At 42.0% G+C, this 11,711-nt stretch overlaps 1 protein-coding gene across 1 annotated transcript in view; it reads left to right on the top strand.

Annotated features, from left to right (window-relative positions):
* Window positions 1–266: 266 nt before the first annotated feature.
* The window catches only part of kiss1ra (KISS1 receptor a), a 36,702-nt gene continuing 25,257 nt past the window's right edge, over window positions 267–11,711 (top strand). The window contains exons 1-2 of the mRNA XM_088349120.1: window positions 267–644; window positions 8,161–8,285. Of these exons, the coding sequence (XP_088205246.1) occupies window positions 377–644; window positions 8,161–8,285 (393 nt within the window). The 5' untranslated portion in view covers window positions 267–376. The remainder of the gene's footprint in view (window positions 645–8,160; window positions 8,286–11,711) is intronic.

Here is an 11,711-nt window from a genome sequence, read left to right as displayed (position 1 = left end):
AATCAATTTTCTTTGGGTGGGCAGAGATTGTCTATGGTTGGACTCTGCCCTCCCCTGCTCCGCCCCTGACCAAAGGCAAATTTAAAAGAAAATAAGACAAATTATTCTGGGATAGAAAACGGGGTGCATGAATTGCACGGAGGAGTAGCGTTGCCATGGAGACCCATCCCTCATCCCGCAGCACGTGCTCCCCCTCTCGATGAGCGCCCCCTTTGGCTCCGGCATAAAAGCCGAGGACGCGTCTCTCTCCTGGTCTCATCGGAACTTTTACGCATGATCGAGATGTCCTCCCTGCAACTTGGATGGGATCGGTGCGCCGTCCCCCTTCTCGTCCTCACATCTCCGTTTTGATCCTCCTCCGTCTCCAGACCCGACGATGGAGAGGAACTCCACGGAGGCGAGCGTTTGGCTCAACGGCTCCGAGGCAAACTTTTCAGGCCATCTCCGAGAGGGGGAGCGGAGGCAAAGTTGGGGGGCTTCTCGGAAGGAGGACGGTGGCGAGGAGCATCCCTTTCTTACCGATGCCTGGCTGGTGCCCCTCTTCTTCTCCCTCATCATGTTGGTGGGCTTGGTGGGAAACTCTTTGGTCATCTACGTTATCAGCAAGCACAGGCAGATGAGGACGGCCACAAACTTTTACATCGGTAAGTTCAAATCCTGGTTTTATGGAATACCGTAAATTCCGGACTATAGAGCGCACCTGATTATAAGCCGCACCCACGTCATTTTAAAAGGAAAACCGATTTTGTTCTTACACAAGCCGCACCTGTATATAAGCCGCATGCGCCCACATCTGAAAATGTAACACCAACATAAAATTAATCCAAACCCGACTTTGAAGCCCGCGATTGAAACTGAATGTCCTTCATTAAAGTACACAGTCCAAAAATCACAGCCGGCAAATGAACGGAAAATGATACCGGTACTCAAGGTTTGATGCAGACCTGCAGAGTCCGGGTCCCATTGAAAGTAATCCAAGGAAAAAAGTGTATGTTTCCAAAGGTAAGGGTGGGAAAAATGTATATCCACTATTGTCCGCCGCGTCCACAAACAGGTCTCACCTTTACCCCACTTCCCGTCACCCAATGTTTGTTCCGCCCCTTCTTTTTCATTCGCCCGTGCAAAACATATCAGAATAAGTGTCTGAAATAAATACATTACAAAAATATACAGTTGCAAATACATATTATACATGGTTACGCATATTTACAAAGAAAGACGGTACACCGAGAGAGTTTTCAAAGCTTTAATAATAATAATAATAATATAACTTTCATCCCAAACGGTGCCTGTGACAGGGCAGTTAATGGTAGCAACACGCTAGCAACACGCTCGCAACACAGTAAACGGGTCTGGTAAAAAAACATACCGTACTTGTAAAAATCACGGTAAACCGTCCTCATCTTCCTCCTTAGAACTGAAGCCATCAAAGTCGTCTTCCTCAGTGTCGGAAATAAACTTTGTCATATAGACATCGTCCCACGCCCCCTTATTCCAAAACACGCTAGCAACACGCTCGCACCTTCTTTATCGGATTGCTCGATTGCTTTGAGCTTGAAAGCTGCGTCATGTGCCTTTCTTTTTGCATTTTGCATGATGAGGGTATGTTTACGCTAATTTAATTTATGCTCAAGCCAAGAAGTTGCAGTCTTCCTCAGCGCATATATTCCACCGGTCTCAATCTTACCTTTTGTACTCGAGCGCCGCTGGCGGCTGTTAGAAAAATGACATAATTTGGCCGCATCACTGAATAAGCCGCGGGGTTTAAATTTTGGAAAAAAAGTCGCGGCTTATAGTCGGGAATTCACGGTAAATATAATTGCTACTGTCACGGACCAAAAACTGAGTTTTTCACAAATTTAAATACAAAAAACATTCCTGGCGGAAAACAGAGATAAGGAAAATCAGGTATGAGTGATACGAGAGATTTTGATTAGTGCGTCTAGAACACGGGTGTAAAACTGCCGGATTGCGGGCCGGATCAGGCCCGCTAAGGGGTGGAATCCGACCCAAGAGAGGGAAGCGCAAGAGAAAAACGAGCTGCAGATTGAAATGTGTCCACTTGATTTTGCCAAAGCCAGGCGCCTCTCACAAACGCTGTACTTGTATTTCTTTCTTTCTCTCTCTCTCTCTTACACTCTCTCTCTCTCATCCTCCCTCTTTCTCTCACCTTCTATCTCTCTCTCCTCCACTCGCTCTGTCTCTCTTTTTCTTTCTTTGTTCCTCTTCTTCTCTTTCTCTACATGTGTCTTCTTACCTTCTTTTGCTCTCCCTTCCCTTTTTTCCTTTTCTCTGTCTTTTCTCTCTCTCTCTCTTGCATCAACCTCCTCTTTCTCCCCTTCTCTCTTTCTCTCCTTCTCTCTTTCTATTTCTGTTTGGATTTCTTTTTCTCTCTCTTTCTTTTCCCCTCTCTCACTATTTCTCTTTTTATCTCTTGTTTAACATTCTCTGTCGCTCGTTCTCCTTTATCTCTCTCTTCGTCTTTCTCCCTTTCTCTCTTTCTTTGCCCCACCCTCTCTCTTGTTCTCTCCCCCTCTTTCTCTTATTTCTTTCTCTCTTTTTCTTTCTCCTCAATCTACTAGTCATTTTTTCTTTCTTTCTATTTTTCTTTCTTTTGTTGTTTCTTTTTTCTTTCTCTCTTTCTTTCTGTCTTTCTGTTTTTCTTTCTTTCTTTCTTTCTCTCCATCTTTTCTTTTCATTCTTCCTTTTTTCTTTCTTTCTTTCTTTCTTTCTTTCTTTCTGTCCATCTCTCCTTTTCATTCTTCCTACCTCATTAGTCCGGCCCCTGAGAGAATATTTGTTCTATCTTGTGGCCCCTGAGTTAAAATGAGTTTGACAACCCTGGTCTAGAACTATGGTTTACTTTGTGTTATTGTTGCTATTGTTGAGTTATTGTTTTTGTTCTGTTTTTATTGTATTGTTTGAATAAAGTTTACATTCATTCATTCAACGCGGAAGTGGCACATCCGTGTCGAGCGAAGGCAAAGTCGAGAGCGAGGAAAAAACAAGTCGATGGCCAGGGCGGAGGAGCAAAAACGTAAACAGGTCCAGAAAAAGGTCGGCAACAGGAATCAGACGGAGAACAGGGCAGGATAGAGTCAGGAGTCACAAAAGTTTGCCTAGCGTGTAGCGTAGGTTCACAGACGATCCGACTAATGTTGACAGGAAGGCGGGGGTTTAAAAAAGAGGAAGCAGCCAATCAGCACCCGCGGCTGTTGATGCCAATAGATCAGACTCAGGTGTCCCGCATCAGTAGTCATGACACATTACTGTTTGAAAGTTTGAGACCACCCAGACGATTTTATGTATTCTATAAAAAAGTCACGCTTTCATTTAATCCAATAACTTTTCTGTATTCTGTTGCCCATTTTAATAATTTCCTTTTGTTGGCTAATCTAAGTTACAGTGTCCAGCATAAGTATTGCCCCCCACCCCCTTTAAAGCTAAAAAAAATGTCTATATTTTTTTAAAATTAACACGTGGGAAAAAAATCGTGAAATGGAACCATATCAATCCATCATTTCACATATGTAGGTATGGCAAAAATATTGGCCCTGTTCTCTCAGCCCATCCAATTGACTCCAGATGTTCTCTGATGACTTCTGAGTGAGCCAATGTCGACCTAAATGATCAATAATGAGAAACAGCGCACCTGTTTGTCATTAAGTTTCAGTCTATACTCTGTGATCTGTGGAAGCAGACATTGCTGAACAAAATAGGTAGGTCCAGAATACATTTGTGGAAAAGTTCGACGCGGGAATGGGTTAGAAAAAGATTTTGCAACATTTACACATCTCCTGGAGCACTGTGCCAGAATCCATCCATCTATTTTCTGCGCACGCTTTTCCCCACTATGTCAGGACCAGAACAGAGATAGGACCCACAGTAGCCGGGATAGAAGAGCAAAAACGTGATCGGGATCGGAAACAAGTCGAAAGCCAGGGGAGGAGAGTAGACGTGGTCGAGAACAAAAACGGATCGTTATTAGGGACGGGAGAGCAGATGTGGTCGACATCAAAACAGATCGTAACGGAAGGCAAAAGAGGAGCAAAATCAGACGAAAAAGGACTTGCCGTGTAAAAACAGAGATTCGCAGACAGACCGACAAAGGGGGACTGACAGGACCGAGTTTAGATACTGACAGGGAGCCAATCTGTCAACAAGCTGCAGCTGGCGCCACATGGGTGGGGCCAATTGGGCGCCATGGCAACCGTGACAGAAGCTGGCGCCACACGGGCGGGGCCAATTGGGCACCATGGCTACCGTGACACATGCATATTTGGTTGCTTGGTCGTCTAGGTTCTATACGGGAACGGACATCTTGGGGTGAATGGATAGATGGGGGAGAGATAGCAAAAAAAATCGTGATTCCACCCCATAAAGTGAAAATGTCTTGGGGTCCACCAGTGTTCCCTCTAAGCTGCGCGAGTGCGCAATTGAAAATCTAGCCAGCGCACAAAAATGAGGGCTCAAAATTACTTATTAAGAAGTGACTTAATTCAAAGTTACAGTGCATGAAGGTCAAAATACGCGGGTTCCCCTGAAACTGTGTCCTAAATGCGGTATTTTGAAGTAGAGTCGAAGTAGAACGAAGTTGAGTAAAGTTAGTAGAGAACCGGCTTCTTCGACTCGGCTCACTAAAAGGAACCGGCTCTTTTGGGTCCCAAGCGGCTCTTCAGGTTGTTTTTGCTTCTTTAATCCCAACATGACCAAATATTATGTAAAATAATGCACAACATGACTTAAAAGAAGGGGGGAATAGAACAAAAAAGAAAAAAATAGCAAAATGAAAAAGTAGTGAAAAGCTGCGAAAAAAAGAAACAAAAGGAAGAGAAAAAAAGAAGGAAAAATTTAGAAAAAAAGCCTCCAAAAAAGAAAAGAAAGAAATGTAGGAGAAAAGTAAATAGAGAACAAAAAGTAAAAAGTAACATGATGGATTTAAACTGTAAATATTTTATTCTACTGTTGCATACTGTGTTCTATTCTTGCTTAGTGTGTCATTCTTGCCTAGTTCAATAGTAGTAATATTGTTGATACGATAACATGATGTTGTAAGTCCAAACAGGTGTTTGTCAGGGGGACCAGAACAGAGCAGGAGACCCCAGAGCGTTCGTTACAAGTCTTTTATTTGGGGAAGCGTACAGGGTTAGCGGGAGACTGTCGAACGTCAGCAGCAACGCCGTGAAGACAACTTCGGAACACGTAGCCAATCGTAGCGTGGGACGGAAGCAGGTCGAGTTTACCCGGACTGGAGAGAAGATCGTAGCGTGGGACGGAAGCAGGTCGAGTTTACCGGGACTGGAGAGAAGATCGTAGCGTGGGACGGAAGCAGGTTGGATCGGAGGCAGGCAGGCAGAATCAGGTAAACAAGAAGGCACATGTAATCGGGAGAGTCATACGGGGTACAGAAGTAATCCTCCGACGAAGAGGTCTCCGCGTAGCGTGCTTAAAAAGGGAACATAAACCAATCAGGAAGCGCATTCCAGCGCGCCAGATGATTACCCCAGGTGGCTCCACTTGGGTAATCATGACTGTTGATATGATAAGATGTTGTTGTGAAAACAATTCTCAAACTGTTTTTTTGTCATTCCCCCTCCCTTGAGCAGAAGAAACATGTAAATTAGGGCGTTCCTAATACAATAAAAAGGCAAGGACGAAACATATATTTTCAGAGTGTCTAGTGGACTGCAATAGGCAGACTATGGTCATCTCTCCTTGCAAGTAAGAAAAGTAATATTCACGTTCTCTGTGTCTTCTTTGAGTGCAGGTTTTTATTACAAATGTTAGGGTCAATCTAACATTTAACAAAAAAGTACAAGAAAAACACGGAAAAAAGAAGAAAAAGTTTGTGTTGCATTCAAATAATTTCCGTTTAAGTTTAACTTGTTGCCAACATTGTACTTCCACTCAAAAATGTGATTAAATACAGTTCTGTATCTTCCAACCGACTAAATAAGCCCCCAAAAATGTTAATATTATGCGACAAAATATATCAGGAAGAAAAAAATAATGGATTTCTTGTGAAAGAATTGTAAGAACAAACGATGTTTGTAGGCCGTACAACCTTTGCAATAATACATGAGTCAATTCATTCAAAAGTGAAAAATGTTTTTGCATTGCCGGAAACTCAGTAAAATGTAACTTGATGTTGTTTGATAATGACTTAGTTGCCACACTTGGGATTGCCGTTGCTCACTGTCGTTTCAAGCGTTGCTCACCGACTTTGTGTGAGCGCTCAGACCTGTGGAAAATTACAGGGAACATTGGGGTCCACTGTATATCTCTTTGGGTATACATAATAGAGTATTTTGTTATCCTAAACATGATAAATGATAGTTATTAGTATATTTCATATCTCCAAAGCTGTCAATGTAACAATGAATAATCCCCTTTTGAAGCGCAGGGCGCGTTTTAATCACATCCCCTGCAGGGGGCGCAACCCCTACTAATCGAAAATTGCTGAACTTGTTCCTGGAGCAAGCCTACGGAGTAATCTTATTCCCACATCAAATTCATGTCACATACACACTGAACGCATGGGAGCTCCTGAGGGGGGGTGCGGAACCATGCACGGGGGGGTAAGGGGGGGGGGGTCTTTTTTTTCACTCCTGACACAATGTTTTTTGATGCGCCGTCGAGATGAGATCGTGTTCTTACGGGGAAGAATTTCAGCAGAGCAACTGTATACCCTAAGTGTACAGTGGAACCTCGGTTCTCGACCATAATCCGTTCCAGAACCCTGTTCGAGAACCGATTTGTTCGATCACCGAAATCATTGTTCCCATTAAAAATAATGTAAATCGTTTTAATCCGTTCCAACACCCTGAATGTTTACCTGAATGTTAAACATAATCATAGAGCTAACCCAGGCTAATCGTACGTCTGTGTTATCGTAATCTTCCGTACGAAAGATTATGCTAACATGAATGTGTGAAAATAAAAAAATCAGGTCGTTTACAAGTCATTTAGCACCACAAGTGGCTAGCTCTTCATTGGAAATGGGGCTCCGTTCCAACACCCTGAATGTTTACCTGAATGTTCAACATAATCATAGAGCTAACCCAGGCTAGTCGTACGTCCGCGCTATCGTAATCTTCCGTACGAAAGATTACGCTAACACGAACGTGTAAAAAAAAAATAAAGATAAAGAAAAGAATTATGAATAGGATTTCTTACTTTTGTGGCGGTCAGCAGAAGGCGCATGCTGTATTCCCTTAGCAAGATCGGAAACTCGCAACTTTGAGACATTTTGTGATTAAGGGCTGTACGAATAAATGTGACTTGACTTGACATCCATAACTAAGTTAAGGCCCCTGGCCATTCAGTCCTCAGGCATTCAAACAGATCCCTGAGTAAAATGCTGGTTTAAGTTCTACAGCTGCTAACAAACTAAGGGTGCTGGAGTTGCTTATACAGTGTTGGGAATTAATATCAAAATGTACCGTTTACCAAGTTGTTCGAATTAGTTATCTGACTCCATTAACCAAACACAACCTACATTCACCCAACAATGCGCGCTCGTTTCTTGATGGAAAAGTTTAACAAGAAAAGTCGACATTTTCACACGGGGCAGATTTAATTTCATTAGTAATTTAATGAAGTGTACTCCATCGAAAATGGTCGAATTACAGTCTCTCTTCAAATCCTCTCGCTTCTCCTCTCGGCCCACGTCTTTCCGCAAGATGGTGTGCCGGCTCCTTCCATGGGCGTGCTAATGAAGCCCAACGTAAGCCCCACCACCTCGCGGCGATGTCTGGAAAACTCAAAACAGCGGAGAGCATTTCTCAAACAATGCCTGCCGTCCTCCGTCATCAGGGCCTTTCTGCGTCGTCGGATGTGCTGACTATCTTATCAGCCTCACGTCCTGTTCCCGCCATTCCTGTAAACAATATTTTCTACCAGGGTGCCCTGAACTTTCACTGCTCATTGACCTTAAGCCTACTCGGTGAAAATCTTCATCGCACTCAATAAATGCAACTTGTATTCAATCGTACAAAATCCTTTATAGTCAAATGTATAAAATCCTTCGACAGGTACTGTGTTGTGTGCCACATTCAGGGTCTATTAGGAGTCTGGGAAAAAACAATATTGTGTATTTTAACCCTGGTGACACTATAAAATATGTATTATTTTTGCTTCATATCCCCCAACCCTACATAGCAAACCTGGCGGCCACCGACATCATCTTCCTGGTGTGTTGCGTTCCCTTCACGGCGACTCTCTACCCTCTACCCGGTTGGATCTTCGGCAACTTCATGTGCAAGTTTGTGGCCTTCCTGCAGCAGGTAGAACACTCTTAATCATCCCAAAACGCGACCAGGGTTACTTTAACTTGATTACTTTCAATTACTTTTGGATTACTCCAATATGAATGAAATTACTAAATTTTGTCCAGGCTTGGGGAGTAACGGAACACACGGAACGGCAAAAATGATGTTGGCAAGCTGTTAGGATTTATTTTCATTTTGTTTCTGTCGCATTTTTTGTTCGTTTTGCCAGAGTTCAAAGAGATCAAAGCCAGGAGAGAAAGCTTACCACGTGTTGTGAGTCATCATTTGATTCATATTGAGTTTCTTTTGTCTTTTATTAGCATATTTGGTATTGGAATAATCCAAAAGTAACTGAAAGTAATCCAGTTAAAGTAACCCTACCCAACCCTGGTCGCATTTTAGGTTCGTTTTGCCGGAGATCAAAGAGATCAAAGCCAGGAGAGAAAGCTTACCACGTGTTGTGAGTCATCATTTGATTCATATTTAGTTTCTTTTGTCTTTCATTAGCATATTTGGTATTGGAATAATCCAAAAGTAACTGAAAGTAATCCAGTTAAAGTAACCCTACCCAACCCTGGTCGCATTTTAGGTTCGTTTTGCCGGAGATCAAAGAGATCAAAGCCAGGAGAGAAAGCTTACCACGTGTTGTGAGTCATCATTTTTTTCATATTTAGTTTTTTTGTCTTTTATTAACATATTTGGTATTGGAGTCATCCAAAAGTAATTGAAAGTAATCCAGTTAAAGTAACCCTACCCAACCCTGGTTTTAGATCAGGGGATGGTATCATAATAGTCTGTAGTCTGTACAACCATTTGAGACTTGACTTGACTTTTATTTTTTATTTTTTTTAGCTAGATATCTTACTACCTTTTTAGCTATTTAGTTGGCTTCTCAAGGTTTTTTCATTTTCCTCACTGAGTTTTCAGTTTTCCTTGCTCTCGTATAGGTTTTAGACAGGGTTGGGTAGGGTTACTTTAACTGGATTACTTTCAATTACTTTTGGATTACTCCAATACCAAATATGCTAATGAAAGACAAAAGAAACTAAATTTGAATAAAATGACTACATTTTACATTTGGCAAGCTGTTTGGATGTATTTTCATTTTGTTTCTGTCGCATTTTATGTTTGTTTTGCCGGAGTTTAAAGAGATCAAAGCCAGGAGAGAAAGCTTACCATGTGTTGTGAGTCATCATTTTATTCATATTTATTTTCTTTTGTCTTGGCATATTTGGTATTGGAGTAATCCAAAAGTCATTGAAAGTAATCCGGTTAAAGTAACCCTACCCAACCCTGCTATCTATCTATCTATCTATCTATCTATCTATCTATCTATCTATCTATCTATCTATCTATCTATCTATCTATCTATCTATCTATCTATCTATCTATCTATCTATCTATCTATCTATCTATCTATCTATCTATCTATCTATCTATCTATCTATCTATCTATCTATCTATCTATCTATCTATCTATCTATCTATCTATCTATCTATCTATCTATCTATCTATCTATCTATCTATCTATCTATCTATCTATCTATCAGGGTTGGGTAGGGTTACTTTAACTTGATTATTTTCAATTACTTTTGGATTACTCCAATACCAAATATGCTAACAAAAGACAAAAGAAGCTAAATGTGAATAAAATGACTCCATTTTGTGCATGCTTGGGGAGTAACGGAATACATGAAACGGCAAAAATGATGTTGGCAAGCTGTTTGGATTTATTTTCATTTTGTTTCTGTCGCATTTTATTTTCGTTTTGCCGGAGATCAAAGAGATCAATGTCATGGACCGGACCGGGAGGCAGGAAGGGTGAACTCATTTGCGTAACGATCAGTTACTTTCATTTCGAAAATAAAAGTTGTCCAACACCCAGGGACAAAAACAAAACAAAAACAGGCTTACAGGCAATCAGGAACTCAGACTAGGTAATACTCACAAAACAGGCTTAAAGGCAGTAGCCCAGGAGGTAGAGCGCTCGTCTTGGGATCAAGGGATCCCAGTTCGAATCCCGACTCGTCCGTGTTACATGTCGAAGTGTCCTTGGGTAAGACCCTGAACCCCTAATACCCCCAATAAGCAGGTTAGCGCCTGACATGGCTGCAAGGCCGCTATTGGGAAATGTGGAGCACATTGTAAAGCGCTTTGGGAAGTCATTGACTTGAAAAGCGCTATATAAATGCAGATCATTTCATTTATAACACAGACAAACGGGCATGACAGATCTTCCTCGAATCAAATAGAACAGAACAGAGCAAAACAGGGCAATGATCTCGCAACCGGCAGTCCCAAAACCAGCCCTTAAGAATGGCACACGTAATTCGGACAATCTGTGTCAGCCGGTGTCAAGGGGCGGGACCAGCTGGTTGTCATGGCGACCATGCAGGACATGACAATCAAAGCCAGGAGAGAAAGCTTACCACGTGTTGTGAGTCATCATGTTATTCATATTGAGTTTATTTTGTCTTGTATAAGCATATTTGGTATTGGAGTAATCCAAAAATAATTGAAAGTAATCCAGTTAAAGCAACCCTACCCAACCCCGAACGCGACAAAGACTTTTAGCTCCGCGCCGATATAATGAGCGCGTCCGTCTACCTTTTATGTTGACGCTCAAAGCTTTACCAATACTTGTTCGTCCGGCAAAGACTAAAAGCTTCCTTTTAACGTTGCACAAACACAGCGTGGCACTGTGCCCTTGCCAGTATCCATTACAGAGTGCATGCTTTTGTTGAAAGCCTGGGCAAGAAAAAAAAGGAAACAATGGAAAAAAAAGGGGCAAAACAAAGCCTGCAATTGGCCGAAAAAGATGAATGTGAATAGCCTATTTGGTTGTCTACAGCATAGATGAAACATGTTTTACTATTCTGTATTTGTTAATATTTTACTCTCCTGGATTTACTACACTCACGGATATAAGAGGACCATGGTTGCACATTATTATTGAACGCAACGACTTCGGTGAGCTACTCTGGCTATATATTTTCCCAGTATCTTGTTTCAGAGTGATATCGATGTTTCTGTGATGGGTCTTTTGTTAAATTAAACTCAATTCCAAGTGTTTATTGTTATATGCACAGTAAAGTTGCGAGCGAAAAAGAAAATAGAAACTAAGGAATGGTTGGCATTTCTTGAATCCAAAGACTTTAACGTTCCGAATGATATTTGGAACGATGCATTTGAGTGACATCGTACGGACACCGCATCTCAGCCAAGCAGCCGACGGGAACTGAGAAGCATACTTGGGCGGTTATAAGTTCCATTCCAGTGGGCAGGGGACACCCTGAACTGGTTGCCAGCCAATCGCAGGGCACACAGAGACGGAAAACTCACTTGCTCATTCATACTTAGGGACTATTTGGACTGGGCAATTAACCCGACAAGCATGTTTTTGGAATGTGGGAGGAAACTGGAGTGCCTGGAGAAAACCC

The sequence above is a fragment of the Urocampus carinirostris genome, chromosome 1, assembly GCF_059441175.1.
Source record: "Urocampus carinirostris isolate Australia breed hairy pipefish chromosome 1, RoL_Ucar_1.0, whole genome shotgun sequence".
Taxonomy (NCBI): Eukaryota; Metazoa; Chordata; class Actinopteri; order Syngnathiformes; family Syngnathidae; genus Urocampus; species Urocampus carinirostris.
The sequence above is the reverse complement of the archived record's forward strand: the minus strand, read 5'-3'. Positions and strand labels throughout refer to the sequence as shown.